At 38.2% G+C, this 13,700-nt stretch overlaps 1 protein-coding gene across 1 annotated transcript in view; it reads left to right on the forward strand.

Moving 5' to 3' along the window:
* LOC124131542 (S phase cyclin A-associated protein in the endoplasmic reticulum-like) overlaps nucleotides 1-13,700 on the forward strand; it is a 121,157-nt gene that overhangs the window by 47,196 nt on the left and 60,261 nt on the right. Inside the window, exon 25 of the mRNA XM_048398067.1 lies at nucleotides 11,980-12,217. Within this exon, the coding sequence (XP_048254024.1) occupies nucleotides 11,980-12,217 (238 nt within the window). The remainder of the gene's footprint in view (nucleotides 1-11,979; nucleotides 12,218-13,700) is intronic.

Consider the following 13,700-nt stretch of genomic DNA (forward strand, 5'->3'; position numbering starts at 1 on the left):
TTCCTCTATCACATTTAGTATCTGGAGCATAAGTACATTCACTATTCTTTTGTGAAACTTTGAAATTCAAATTGAATGCACACCAGGCAAGTTATGAACTAGTGCCTTTGCCATGCAGGAATTTGTGAATTTTGTGTGTGTGTTTAGAATAAGTATATAAGTATACGAATAAGTATATAACTTAGGTTCAAAAGAGGCTGAGATTCATTTCCAGAGCATAAACTCAAAAACAGTTCAATATTTCATCTTGTGCTGAACTGGTGCCTTTTGATATTTCCGCAAAATTTAAATGTGTTTTTTGGGGGGTCATAATTTAGAGTTTTGAACTTATTACAGTATGTAACCATGGTAGCATTACTGTCAGCCACTTCTAAATGAAGTTCTGTTATGCAAAAATGCATTACTGGTGCACTTGGATGAAAGATACATAAAACATTTAAAGAACAGAAGGAATCTTATGGTGTCTTAACATGAACTGGTCATTCTGCTGGGGTCCGTCATGTCACTGGTACCGATACTCATTTAGGACTAACACAATGTTGATTGGAATAATCACATATATACTACTCAAACACCGAATTATTTCATATTACTATAGTTAGTATGTCGTGGCATGACAGATACACTATAGCAATATGAAAGAAACCGGGTGTTCTTTAACTTCTTTTGGGTAGTATATAACCAATGCATACATATACTTTATTTTGAGATTTTATATACATATTGAATAGGACGGGGAATATCAATGACATTTTCTTCTTGTTTAGTTTTCCTTCAGCCCTATGAACATGTAGTCACCGTGGTGTTGAGACTCTAGCCCAGAACATGGGGAGGGATGTGGGGTTTCCCCAGCAGCCAGATGTGTCATGGGAGGGAGGCTCATGCTGGATACATGTCTACAAACAGCCACTGCAGTGTGGCTTTGATCTGTGACTGGCCGTGTTGTGATTGGCTGGTGTGTGTTTTGACCACCCATGCACAAGCAGTGCTGTGCTGGTGTGTGTCTGACACCAGGGTGTCAGGCAGTGAGAAACACAGTGCATCATCCTGGCTATCTGGGCCGTCACCTGCAGATAGTTGGTGTGGTTCTTCCTCGGGATGATGGATCCCAGGAAACACACACACTCCCACACACATTTACACTAGCACATTGCATACAATATCACAAGCTATTTTGTTGTCAAATGCAGGACTTGAAACACACATTTACTCCACCACATTGGAATACAATATCACAAAGTTTCTTTGCCAAATGCAGTGATATTATTGTCAGGATTGGTGCTTGTTTGATGTGATGTGGCATGCAATGACCAACAATTGAACATGAAAGAAGTAATAAATTATGTTTCAGTAGCCAAGGTATTTTATACAGTTTCTAACTAGAACATGCTTATGAAGAATCATAGTTCTTCAACTGCTACTCTAATGACTCCTAAGCACTATCTTCAACAAAGAAGTTAAACAATACCTAATTTTTTTTCTTATGACTATAGTTAATCTGTTATGGCATGGCAGATTAGCAATAGTCTGATGAAAAAAATGGGTGTTTCTTTTGAGTAGTATATTTGATTCTAGCCATAATTGTGAGTGAGTATGGTTCTACACTGCTTTTAGCAATATTCCAGCAATATCACAGCTGGGGACACCGAAAATTGGGCTCCATACATTGTACCCATGTGGGGAATTGAACCCGGGTCTTCAGCGTGACGAGTCAAGGCTTTAACCACTAGGCTACCCCACCGCCTGCCTGGTCATGACAGTTATATGGTATTTACAACCACCATGATGAAGATCCTCAGATTCTAAAGGCCTTTAAGAATGAGAAATACCTTGAAGCTGTTTACCGGTATGTGTATGGAACAAAACTAAATGGGCGAAGGGTGCAGCTATTAGTAATATTTTGGAATGATTGTCCATTGACGATACAGTAGGAGAGCCTTGATCAAGGGCCCCCTGACTGCTCCTATGTTAATTTTGATTGCTATCATTGTGATAAAGTATTTATCAGGGTTGCAACTTGGCACAAGCCTTGGTATCCTGATTTAATTTGTCTAAGGTAGCTCAAGTGCGAGGAAACTCAGTTTTTTTAGGGGTGCCCTTTTTATATGTAATCATTGTTCAGGCTAGTAGATTTAGTTTTCTCCCTGTATGTACAATAATTGTGTGACATGTTGTCTGTCTTCATGTATGTTCGTGTTGCTATAGCCACCTTGTGTGGGGGCACAGATGGCCCTTTTGTCTGAAGTGCTGCAATTTGCTTTGCAGATTTGCGTCCCTTGGGTATGACAGGATTGTCAGCACCATTCCCATGCTTGGGGTTTCACGAAAGTGGTAAACGTCTAAGACCTGGATCACTTTGGGCTTTTTTCCCACATAAGCTGACACGCTATGATATAACTGGAATACTGTTGAAAGCCACGTTAAACCCAACTTACTCACTCACTCACTCCACCTTGTGTACATCTGGGCAGTGGTGGTATATGAGGTATATATGTGCTGAAACCATGCAGTAACACCTCTAGGTGATAACACCACCCTCCGTCCTGCTGATTGCTAAATATCAACTGACTAAGTGACTCCATCCTTTGTTTTTATCACACACTGGCATTTACGCAGTGAGCTCCAGCCCTTGTGCCAACAGTGGCCTCTTCTGTCCCTAGTACAACCACATGTTGGGTGGGGTGGCCACCATGGCATGGAGAACTGGGACAATCATTATGACATTTTTCTTAAAATATTTACTTGAATTTTTCAAGAACTTTAAAATTCTATTATGAAATGAAGTCTTTGTTTCAGTGTTTCCTAAACTTGGATAATAAAGTTAACCTTGAATTGAATTTTTCAACTAGTTTGTTGAAAGCATTATTATGTCAGCAATATTAAATTTTGACATCTTAGTGGAGAGAATTTTTGTGTGCAATTTTAATTGAATGTAATTTGAAACTATGTACTGAAAATACTTTTGTATTGTTATGAAAGTTCCATGCACAAATGAAACCATACTTTTTATTACTTGATGCTGATCTTGAGACCTTGTGTGAATGTTATCTTATAATTCTATCATGTAATGTCTACCTTATACTGACAACTGATTTGCTAATCTTTTCTTTCTTGCTGATGGATTTAAATTTGCTCCATTTGTGTTGAGTGCAGCACCATTATAAAATGATCACGTTTGGGTTGTCTTACAGGAGTTGCTTCCCTTTGTCCAGTTTTCACAACCCATCTGTTTCATGTTTGGGGTATTTGGTGTACTTTGTTGGGAAACAACTTTGAAATTGAACAACTATCTTTGATATATGTGAGACAACATCAGTGTTTGTCTTTTGACAGACTGGTTACTGGGTTTTCTGGAACTGACAGTTAAGAAATAAATACACACTCTCAGTGGGATGTATTGTCTGCAATCTGCCAGAAGTCTACTGCCTGAATGTGTCACTTGATATCATTTTCAGTAGATCAGAGTGTATGAACTTTTATTAGCAAAGCTTACTAGACCGAAAGAATTTTTAGTAGGGCTTCAAGCTGTTGGCTCACAGTCCCAGACTGTGCCTGGTGTATTTGTCACATGGTGTTAGTTACCTCCAAGATGATTTAGTATGGCTTGATATGTTTTGTTCAAACTGTTTCTCTGTTGAATATTACTTAACTGGGGCATACCAATAATGTATGGGTTGTTCAGGTACAAAAGAATCTCTGGCAATAATTAATTTTCATTGGAGGAGTTCTGTTTTCTCATGTGCCACTATTATGAAAAATTACCAATAAAGAGGATAAAAGGCACTTCAACATGTGCATCGTGGTGACAGAATTAATTATCTGTGATGATGTTGATCTATTTGGCTTCAGAGTCTGCCGGCACTAGAGCACCAGTGTATCTTATCAAGTATGAAATAACCACATCTGTAGGTGCTGGGACAATTAATTCCTATAATAATCAAGATGGGCCAGCATCAGATTTAACCGAAGTGAAGAATTATCAATTATGATATGTTATTTTCTCAGTACGTCATATGAAACAGCAATTTCATGGATTGTGGTTTCGAAGAAAGTGAAGCAGTCTGCTTGGCTGTGAATTCATTGTTGTATGAATTGGCCAGTGATTACCACTGAGCTTCAATTCTAGGGGCTGATTTATGTTTGAACTGCTTGATAACAGTAATTGCTGTGTCATTGTTGGCTGCCTGTCCTTGCAGGGATTGTTTGACTGGAATCAGTGTATGTTGACAAGATAATTGAAAACTATCAGGTCTTCCGAAGAGCTGCCTAGTCTCGTGTTACCTCACTGGCCATTCGTGGCCACAAAGGCATTGGTTCCACTCCACCGTTTTGCATCTCTTCTTTCAATTATTTATTGTCAAGGCGGCTGATGCTGTCGACTGACTGATTGTCTGCATTTGTTTTTGGTTCCTGTTTTAAATGTGAATTATGACAGTCGAAATTCTATTAGTTTTGTATGATTCATCCATACAAACATTTTCCGCTTTCCTTCTGACCGGCTGATGAAATGTTCACACCTTGAAATTTGTACATCATCAAATTGGCACTTGTGATCATTTGCAACCCAGTATAATTATATCATGCTGGGCTATTTTCCAGATGGTGATTGCCTGATCACTGATTATTTGATGTTTGTCAGGCCAACGGGGACAGTTTATTTCGCACCTTGGTTCCCAGGGGTGCGACCAGAGAGTTTTGTCACACCTGTAATGAGAGGACTCAAAGCAAGAACTGTCCCGTGGGATGCGCCACTAAAAGCTTGGCAGTCTGCTGGAACAATCATGGACTGGTATGAGGACAAAATGGACTCCAGCGATCATGCTGATTGGTGCCGTCAATTTTAGCAGATTGTTCAGCTTCGTACTTCAGCAAGATTGCATCAAACTTCTTTCTGATTCTCGGGAGACCGTATCGTGTGTGCTAGGCAGTGGCTCACAAGCATTGTAGTCAATTATTCACAAGGTCTGTTTGGTGGTTGAAGGCACCCTGCTACATGAGATGTCACAGGAGTAGCAGCCACAGCCCACAAGGACGTCCAAGTCATCCAGTTCCTCTCCACATTTGTAACCGTCTGCTCGCGTTGCTCCACCATCAAGAGGATTAGCTGTGAGCTGATCACCAGGACACACCGAGCACATCACTAACATGAATAAGTCATGATGATAAGCATGGGTATTGATTCACGATCAAACACCCTATCCTTCCCAACAAAGCAGCGACAGGACTCACAATAGATTTGCAGGTATTAACTTAGTCACGCTCCAATCACCAGCCTGCTGCCTCACCATCAAAAGAGGTTTAGCTTAAACTTGATGAAATATTAAACAACATACCCCATGGTTAACAGTAAAGAGATAAAGTGGATGTGATCAACTTCTGTTGAAGAGCACTTGCAACATAGGACAACCTTTGTCTCTCCCCATATCTTTTGTTTCAACACACCATTGAAAGTTTTAAAAAGTGATGAGCGCTTGCCATGAAGTTTGTTCTTATTGATGAGCACTTTCTGCTCATCTTGTTGTTGCTGAATTATGAATCAAAGTGAGGCAAATTCATGCACTACTGCCCTTGCTTATAGTTCTCAATCCAGACAGAACATCAAAGAATTGTACTGTTATCTTCAACTCTGAAAACATCAAAACTTTCATCCTGAACCATTCAAACTTTTATGGCTTACTTTTGTTTACGTTTATGCTCTGTAGTTGGAGAGAGTGCTTTTGTCCATGGCTGCTTTCAGTGTGATGGGGTATAATGTAAAGGTTGAGAGGAAATGAATTATTAATTTAATGTACTACAAAGGTGTTGTTGTGAACATATGGTAGATACAATTATGTAAATTGGGTACTTTTATTTTTTTTTTAATTTTCATTGTATCCAAAACTAAGAAGGAATGTTTATTTCAAATTTGCTGTGAGCAATTTGATCGATGTTTTTTGTAAACAATTAAGTCACTGTATGAAGGATGCTGCATTTTTTCAGTCAAACATAAGTATTTATCTGTTTAGCAACTTACAATTGAAAAACTGTAGTTCCAGTTTTGGCTGAAAGAGTAAGTTTAAGATATGTTTCTGGGAATAAAATCCAATTATTTTAGCAGATCTTTTCAAACTTTTACCAGTGTTACTGAAGCATCATGCATATTGTTCAATGTTTTGATTGCTCTCAGTGTAATTTATTTTAAGAATCTATAGAACACAGATTCCCAACATCCACAGTCATAAACAAACATGAAAAAAACCTAATAAATATCCAAAACTCTATTGATTTATGTACAAAGTTAATCCATGAGTTGAAAATCTCCTTTTAGCTTGTCATGCCTTTAGTGCACATCAGCAAAAAGGACAGGAACTTTTACACAATTAAGGCATAGATTTTTCATTTTGGACCATTCAGATGTGTTTACTATTTTTGTGATCTGCCTCTTCGGGTCAGCGAACATTACACTCCTGTAGAGAAGTCTGAAAATATTGGCAATATCCGTCAAACGGGAGAACGTAATTGATTGGACCATTACAACCTCCCTCCACGAGAGTGGCGGGTTTCTTGTGCAGCTTTCTAAATGGTGTTACACGCTTTGTTTTCAGCGCAGTGATTATGCAAATTGTTTCTGATTTGAGTTTTATGAGAAGACATAGTGACAAAATGGCTTGGAAATGGCCTGAAAAGTATGGCAATTGTGTATTCATCAAAACAGACCTCGACTGCTGGAGCACCATGAAAAATCAAATTGTTTTCAAGTTTTCCATGGCTGTGAGAAATTGTTGAAAGCATTTCCTCTGTGATATGGGTATGACCCGATATGAGAGCTAGGAATGGAGTTTGAATGGGGTGTAAAGTGGTAATGGCGGAGATACAATACTAATGGGTTAAGTGGCTTTAGTAACATGCCTGTTGAAAGTGAACAATATCTGCCATCGTCGAGGAAACCATATAGAATTATTGCTAAATGCTTTCTGATTGGTTGATGAGAATTTCTGATCAAGTGTGAAAATGGTTCGGGAAATAGTTGATATATTTCATTTCTTTGACACTTGTTCGCTCACAATGCCATTTAGACATTCTTTGTTGGTGTAATTAAAGATATCAATGTCTGAAGATTGACTTAACTGATTTCAACAGTTTTGTGTTTCTCTCAGGTAATTGTCAGATCAATAAGTCAAGTCAGATTGATCAATTGAAAATAAAAATTAGAATGTGTAAAGCCACAGAAAGGATACATTTCATTGCCTTGATGCATACTGTTCAATGAATTCAATTCTTGAACTATTGTAAATGGGGTATTTTAAAAGGCAGACTTTTTTTATTTCTTGAATGAATTCTGTCACAATGGTTCTATTTTTACAGCTATGATTATGATTATAAACAAGTTCTTTTTAAGCTACAATGGATTATCAAGGCATAAAAAAAGAACAATACGGTTCTTTGTATTTGTTTTCTTAGAAATTGATTTTGGTTTAACAAACCATTGACTTTACTGCTGCAATGAAATCTCAACGGCATTGGAAATCACCAAGATATTTTGTGTGACATTCTGCAGATAAATCTTCAGAGAGTCTGAAGTTAATCTTCAACTTGTCATCTCTTAGGTTTGATAGAATTGAAGACATGCAGAAAGATATTGTAACTGGTTGTGTGTCAAGTTGTCCTTGTCTCTCTGACATGTGACAGCTTAGCCCATTGACATATTGTCACTCCAAGCTAGCCAGGCCTACACGCTCAGATTACTTTTGGGGACAAATCGATCAAAGTATGTTTTTATGTGGCACTGACGATAAGATGACATGATAGAAAAGGACCATGCTTTTGTGATGAACTCCTGTGGGAGCTGTTCTCCATTATGCTGGCCATTGTTAATTTGGCCCTTGTCAGTCGCACATTGATTTATTTACAAATAGGACTGTCAGTAAATTTGCCAGGTATTCTTGCGGATTGATTGCCAATCAATATAGGTGATGTTTGACAACGTGAAATCATATGCTATGTTTTAGTGGCTAGAGCACAAAGGCTCAAGTTAAATATTTGGAAAATAATCAGTCCAGGGAGATTTTATCTGCTGGTTGGCTATCTCTTTTCCCAATTTCCTTTCCTGGTCTGCAGTGTTTAGTTTGGACCTGTCACCTGTTTGCACTCCTCTCTGATCTTGCCCAGGTGACCATGACGTCGTTCTACTGCATCATGCCGATGTTGCAGCTTTGTGTTGGCTTTGCTTTCTTTGTCCTGCACTGGCTGATGCTCGTGCCGAGATTTCGGAGTGTCGTCGGCTGATAATTGTCACGATATTGTCTTGTTTTCACACTTCATGGAGTCCGGTGAAAGGCGACAGTCGACATGAAAGGGTCTGGTCTGGATTGGTCTGTCTGCCTGATCAATCCCTATGTTAGGATTTCATCCAGTTGACTTGTCGTGCAGTCTCTACCTGAATGGAACCATGTCAGTATTAATTGGTGATTAGCGACTACGATACTGTAAACACATGCAGTGCTATTCACCTGCAAAATTGAATCAGTTATAAGACAATGATCTGTGAAGACTAATTAATGAGTTGAGTCAAGGCACATTGATTTGAAACAATGCTTGGCAGAACAGTTGCTGAGCACATTCATAATGATGGTCTTTAAATCCACTGTCTTCCACTGTCATAATGACTGATTACTTTCTAATCTGACAATCAATGGCCAAGTCTATAATCCTCCTTCATATTCAAAAACATTCCTCGGAAATATCTGAGACTTAAACAAATTACAATATATTTGGGAAACATGGATTTTAATAAGACAGGTTTGATGGTAAGCAATGGATTATTTGCCTTTTAAAACATTATCAGCATCACCATTGAGGACATTTAGATCATTTCATGATATATCATTTGACTCTTAGTTAAACTTTCTCTTGAAGTTAAAAAATAGTCTTTTAGTCTCATTTTGACAATACATTTGGACTTGGTCATGTCAGAAGTCAACAATTAATGCAAATGTAAGAAAGATAAATGCCTAGTTGGATGACACTTGAAAGTGTTTAACAATTTTCATACCAATATTTAAAAGTTTTCCGTAACTTAACATTTAACTTGCAGACCAAAGGGAATCCTACCATGTTCTTTAAGTTTGTAAATGGCTTGGCTGCTATTAATACTAATTTTTATACTTCTAAAGACGTATCTACATTTTCTGCAAAACTGTACATCTTGTTAATATGTACATGCTAAGGGTATGGCACAAGCCAGATTTGTGCAATCATCTGGTTTTTTAAGTGGGATGTTAGAACACACTTTGTCTTGATATATTGTAATACTAGGAAAATACTGCTGTGTTTAAGGACTTCTAGAAACAGTTAATGGTTATCTTTTGATTTGGTATGCATAGCATATTTCTAAAATATTTTTAGTTGGATGTCATGTCCATCAAGAACCACTGTTACATCCAGTTTGATTTAGCTTTGGTGATTATTTTCAAAAGATATTATATAAAAAAATATCTAAAATATTATCATGAGCATGGACATTGGGCTAATATTGTCAAAGAAAATATCTCTCCCATCAAGTGGCCTGATAGAGCAGATGCTGTCACGTGTGGTTCGGACATGAGTGAACATATTACTTTGTCAGAGCTCTAGATGAGATAAACATGTTGTCTGACAAGATTAGTCAGTTATTCTCAACTTTAATCTTATTGAAAACACCAGAAAACATTCCTTTGTCTGCAAATTCTCCCATTCTGACGTAACCTTGAGCAAAAGTGAGGTCATTAAGTTACTGTGGGGTGATGATGTCATTGAAAAATTGCAAACTTTGAAAATGTTACAGGGAACCCTCGTTAGTCAGGACCCCATTTATCCAGAACCCCATCTTCTGAAGTCTTTTAGGGGGGACATATTTAGATATTAAAAGGAACATCACTCCTTACCCATGATTCATTCATCCAAAAGCTTGCGATTCTGGATGATCTTGTACCATCTGGATTAGCAAGAAATTCTCTGTACGTTAATAACAAATATAAAATTATCATTTCACATAAATTGTTGTATTCCGTTGCCAAATTTAGAATAAATATCCACATGTAAGACAGCTAGTGATAATCAAGAATGTATATGTGCATAATTGCAACTCCCATCCTGTCAGGACACCCTGCTAGTGCAGCCTGAACACACACAGGCTGTATGCTGTTGTTCAATTTCCTGCTTACATATACCTCCCTGTACCTTACTGGTACACCAGTATTCCTGGAAATGTTTCCAGTTGAATTTAACAGTTTTATTCTTAACCAGGTAGTCTCTAGAAGCCTGAGATTGACAGCTGAGTGAAACAGCCAATTTGGACCAGTGAGAGTCTTTTTTTAGAACTTATTTCAGTATTGGTATATTTCAATATTTTTCAAAATTAGACGACCTGGTCGTTGTCATTATCCATTTGTTGAAATGAGTGTGTGAATCACGGAGTATGATTATGAGAGCATCAGTCCCTGGAGAGTGACTACAATATATAAGGTGGCAGCAAATTACACCTATTGATCAGTCCCCAGTGTTATTACATAGCCTCCAGCTAATTCCTCCATTCCAACTTGCAAATCAAAGCTTTTCATACACAAATTTCAAGTCCCATCCTCATTTAGTGGGAAAATTGATTGTGTCGTGTCACCTGAAATGATGTGAATGAAAACACTTGATGCCTTATTTCTATGGGATTGTCCTTGTTTTGTCTCCCCATTTACCATCACATTAATCGCAGAATCTTTCTCACGGTAAATATTGTTCGTATTGATTAGTATGCGTGTGATTATCATGCATGACATTAAGTTCTGTCATCTTGTGGCTCGGGTCTATAATGCTTTGATTCATGAGTATTCTAATAATTTCTCACAGTTTATTACTGTGTTGTATTGAAAAGGTGGCTTCTTTGATGTAACAAATACCACCATGATGAAGCGAGATCTGTTGCCTGCAGTCAATCTTTTGTTGCAGGACAATAGAGTTTTATATCGAAAGTTCACGATCATTAGCTACACTGGTCATAGAACTTACGCAACGGGCTGACGTCCGGTGTCCGTATTCTATCAAGGCATCTTTTCTTTTTAATGTTTTGTGTTTCTGCTTGATAAAATGTTTAACTATTGATTTAATTTTGCTAATTTTTATGGTACTTTTTTTATGGTACTTCATGACACACAGACTATGTTGGATTGGCATCTAAATATCAAGTAGGTTAAGGTTAAGTTCAAAAGATGATTTGTCAAGGTAAAAATAATATAGGAGCTATTATTTATTGACTTAAACTGCAAAAATCCTGATTTGGGCAGATGGAATAACTTACAGATCTTGGGTGTTTTTTCTTATCTTTCTCTGTTGTCATTGCTTTAAGGCCATTAGCATTTTTGAAAAAGAAATATATCTTCGACTGAGACATAGGCAATCATACAACAGCCCAAGCTAGGGGCCAAGCAGCAACATGCTTCAAGAATGAAATACAGTGACTACCATGTTACCATTTTGAAAGAGAGAGAATTCATTGATTGTAAGCTCTCCTATGATTTTTCTGCTTCCAAAGATGCAACAGTCAGATGCATGCTTCAAAACTATAATTTTAAAGTTCGTAAACATAGAAGCTGATAATCAGGCAATGTCAACATTGAAAGGAAATGTCAGTCACGATTTGCAGTAAACTTGCAAGTTATTTTTTTAATACAGTCAATCAGCACTGGCTGTCAGAATACATGTATGTACACAGTAATAAGTACAGAAATTTTCAACTAGAAGAATAAATTTCACCTATCCCAACAAATGTTACCAGCGACAAAATAGTCATCAAGCATCTATTTTGGAAACTGCTCCAGAACCTGATAAATTTGATGATGCCAACTACAGAGTGAAATCCCCACTTACTGACTGTTTAGTTCACATGATATTTCTAATACACAAAACAGAGAAAGGCATGCTAGCAGTATTGGCTGTAGCAAACATTTTGACTCTTTTTCTTCACTGTTTCAGAAATTCCAGTCTGTTTGAGAAGAAGAAGGGAGAGGATATGTCTCAGCTCATCAGCACATTTGAGGTGACCGAGTTGGTTGGAATCGTATCGTTGCTGTATGGCATGCTGCTTCATTCTGGTGCTCCAAGTCGTGGTGACACGCCTCCTCCAGAGCTGCCACAGCACACACTCCTGGTCACCCTCACTGGACTCCGAATGCTCAATCATATGGCTGCCTTAGACCTGGACATGCTGCAAGTAAGTCTCAGTCCTCATTGGGATTCCTGGGCAGAATAGGAAAAAAAGTCCATGCTTTTAGTTTAAGTAAAGGCAGACTAATAAAGATAAGAAAGTTACAATGAGCAACCTGGCTGATTGTGTGCCCATGTACCCCGATGATTAGGATCATTCCTCATGCTACCAATATCCCAGTGGGAATCCAGGTAAGAATTGGTCCCTTTGCCTGTCGTAGGAGATGACTTCAAGGAGAAGGTGGTCAGACTCAGTGACATCAGTGGTTGAATGTATGTCATCATACCACAACAGTGTGAGACATTGCATAAAATCAAGTATCAAATATCAAGTTATCGCTAGTTTTTCTCGTCCAGATTTGATTATTTACAGGCTCCTGTTATATAGCAATAATACTTCAGGGTGCAGCATTAAGAAACAAACGTTCCATCAGCCACTGGTCTGCCTGGCCCACTCGGATATCTACAGGCTGTCATGATAAAGCTGGAATAGTGCTGACTGCTGGGAAATATAACATCAACTCTCTCTCTTTCCTGTAGTGCACAAATTATTCCTCTACAGTGACATGGTTAAAATATTGCTAACCATGGCAGTAAACCCCCTTCACTCTTTTTAGTGTAATCTGCCTAAGCAACTTAACATAATTCCCAGTGGCCCTAAATGATTTCAATAGCCCAGTGACGTAATTGGCAAAGATCTTGACATATATTCTGTTAGTTATAGTATCTTCATTGAAAAGAACTCATCTCTGGTTCACTTTGCTAGTATAAAGAAGTCATTGACATTGGGATTTGAAGGCCAAATATTATTGTATTACATCATTTCGGAATTCAATGTTATGTGTTGATATGTTATTCAAAGAATAGGAACATCATCATGTCTTCATACATCACATTCAAACCTTTTTCAGCTCCTCCAGTTCCTCCAGTTCCTCCAGCTCACTGAAATGATGTAGGGCCTCATACTGGTTCAGTAGACTTGTAGGGCTTCACTTTTGTTCCCCGTGACGTCAAGCTCTCTTTGATCTCTCTCGGCTTCAAAAGGAGCATGTTATATTTGGCTAGAACCTCACTCTGCTTCAAAGGGCTATGTTGTTTTTGGTCTAGAACCATGGTCTAGTACCCTATGACCGTTTCTTTGTGACCCCACAGGAGTTTCCTGAAGACTTGATTTTGTTCAATAGGGCCTTACCTTAGCTGCCTATACCCTCAATAACCTCACTCTACTTCCTTACATCCTCACCCTGGCTCTTTAAAATTGGAACCACAAACTGGTTGTTTAGAACTTCACTCTGGTTATCTAGAACCGCACTTTGGATAAGTATAACCTCACCCTGGTTATCTAGAACTGCACTTTGGATAAGTATAACCTCACCCTGGTTATCTAGAACCGCACTTTGGATAAGTATAACCTCACCCTGGTTATCTAGAACCGCACTTTGGATAAGTATAACCTCACCCTGGTTATATGGAACCGCACTTTGGATAAG

Source organism: Haliotis rufescens, unplaced genomic scaffold (assembly GCF_023055435.1).
Source record: "Haliotis rufescens isolate VD_foot unplaced genomic scaffold, xgHalRufe1.0.p SCAF_1, whole genome shotgun sequence".
In the NCBI taxonomy this organism is placed as follows: domain Eukaryota; kingdom Metazoa; phylum Mollusca; class Gastropoda; order Lepetellida; family Haliotidae; genus Haliotis; species Haliotis rufescens.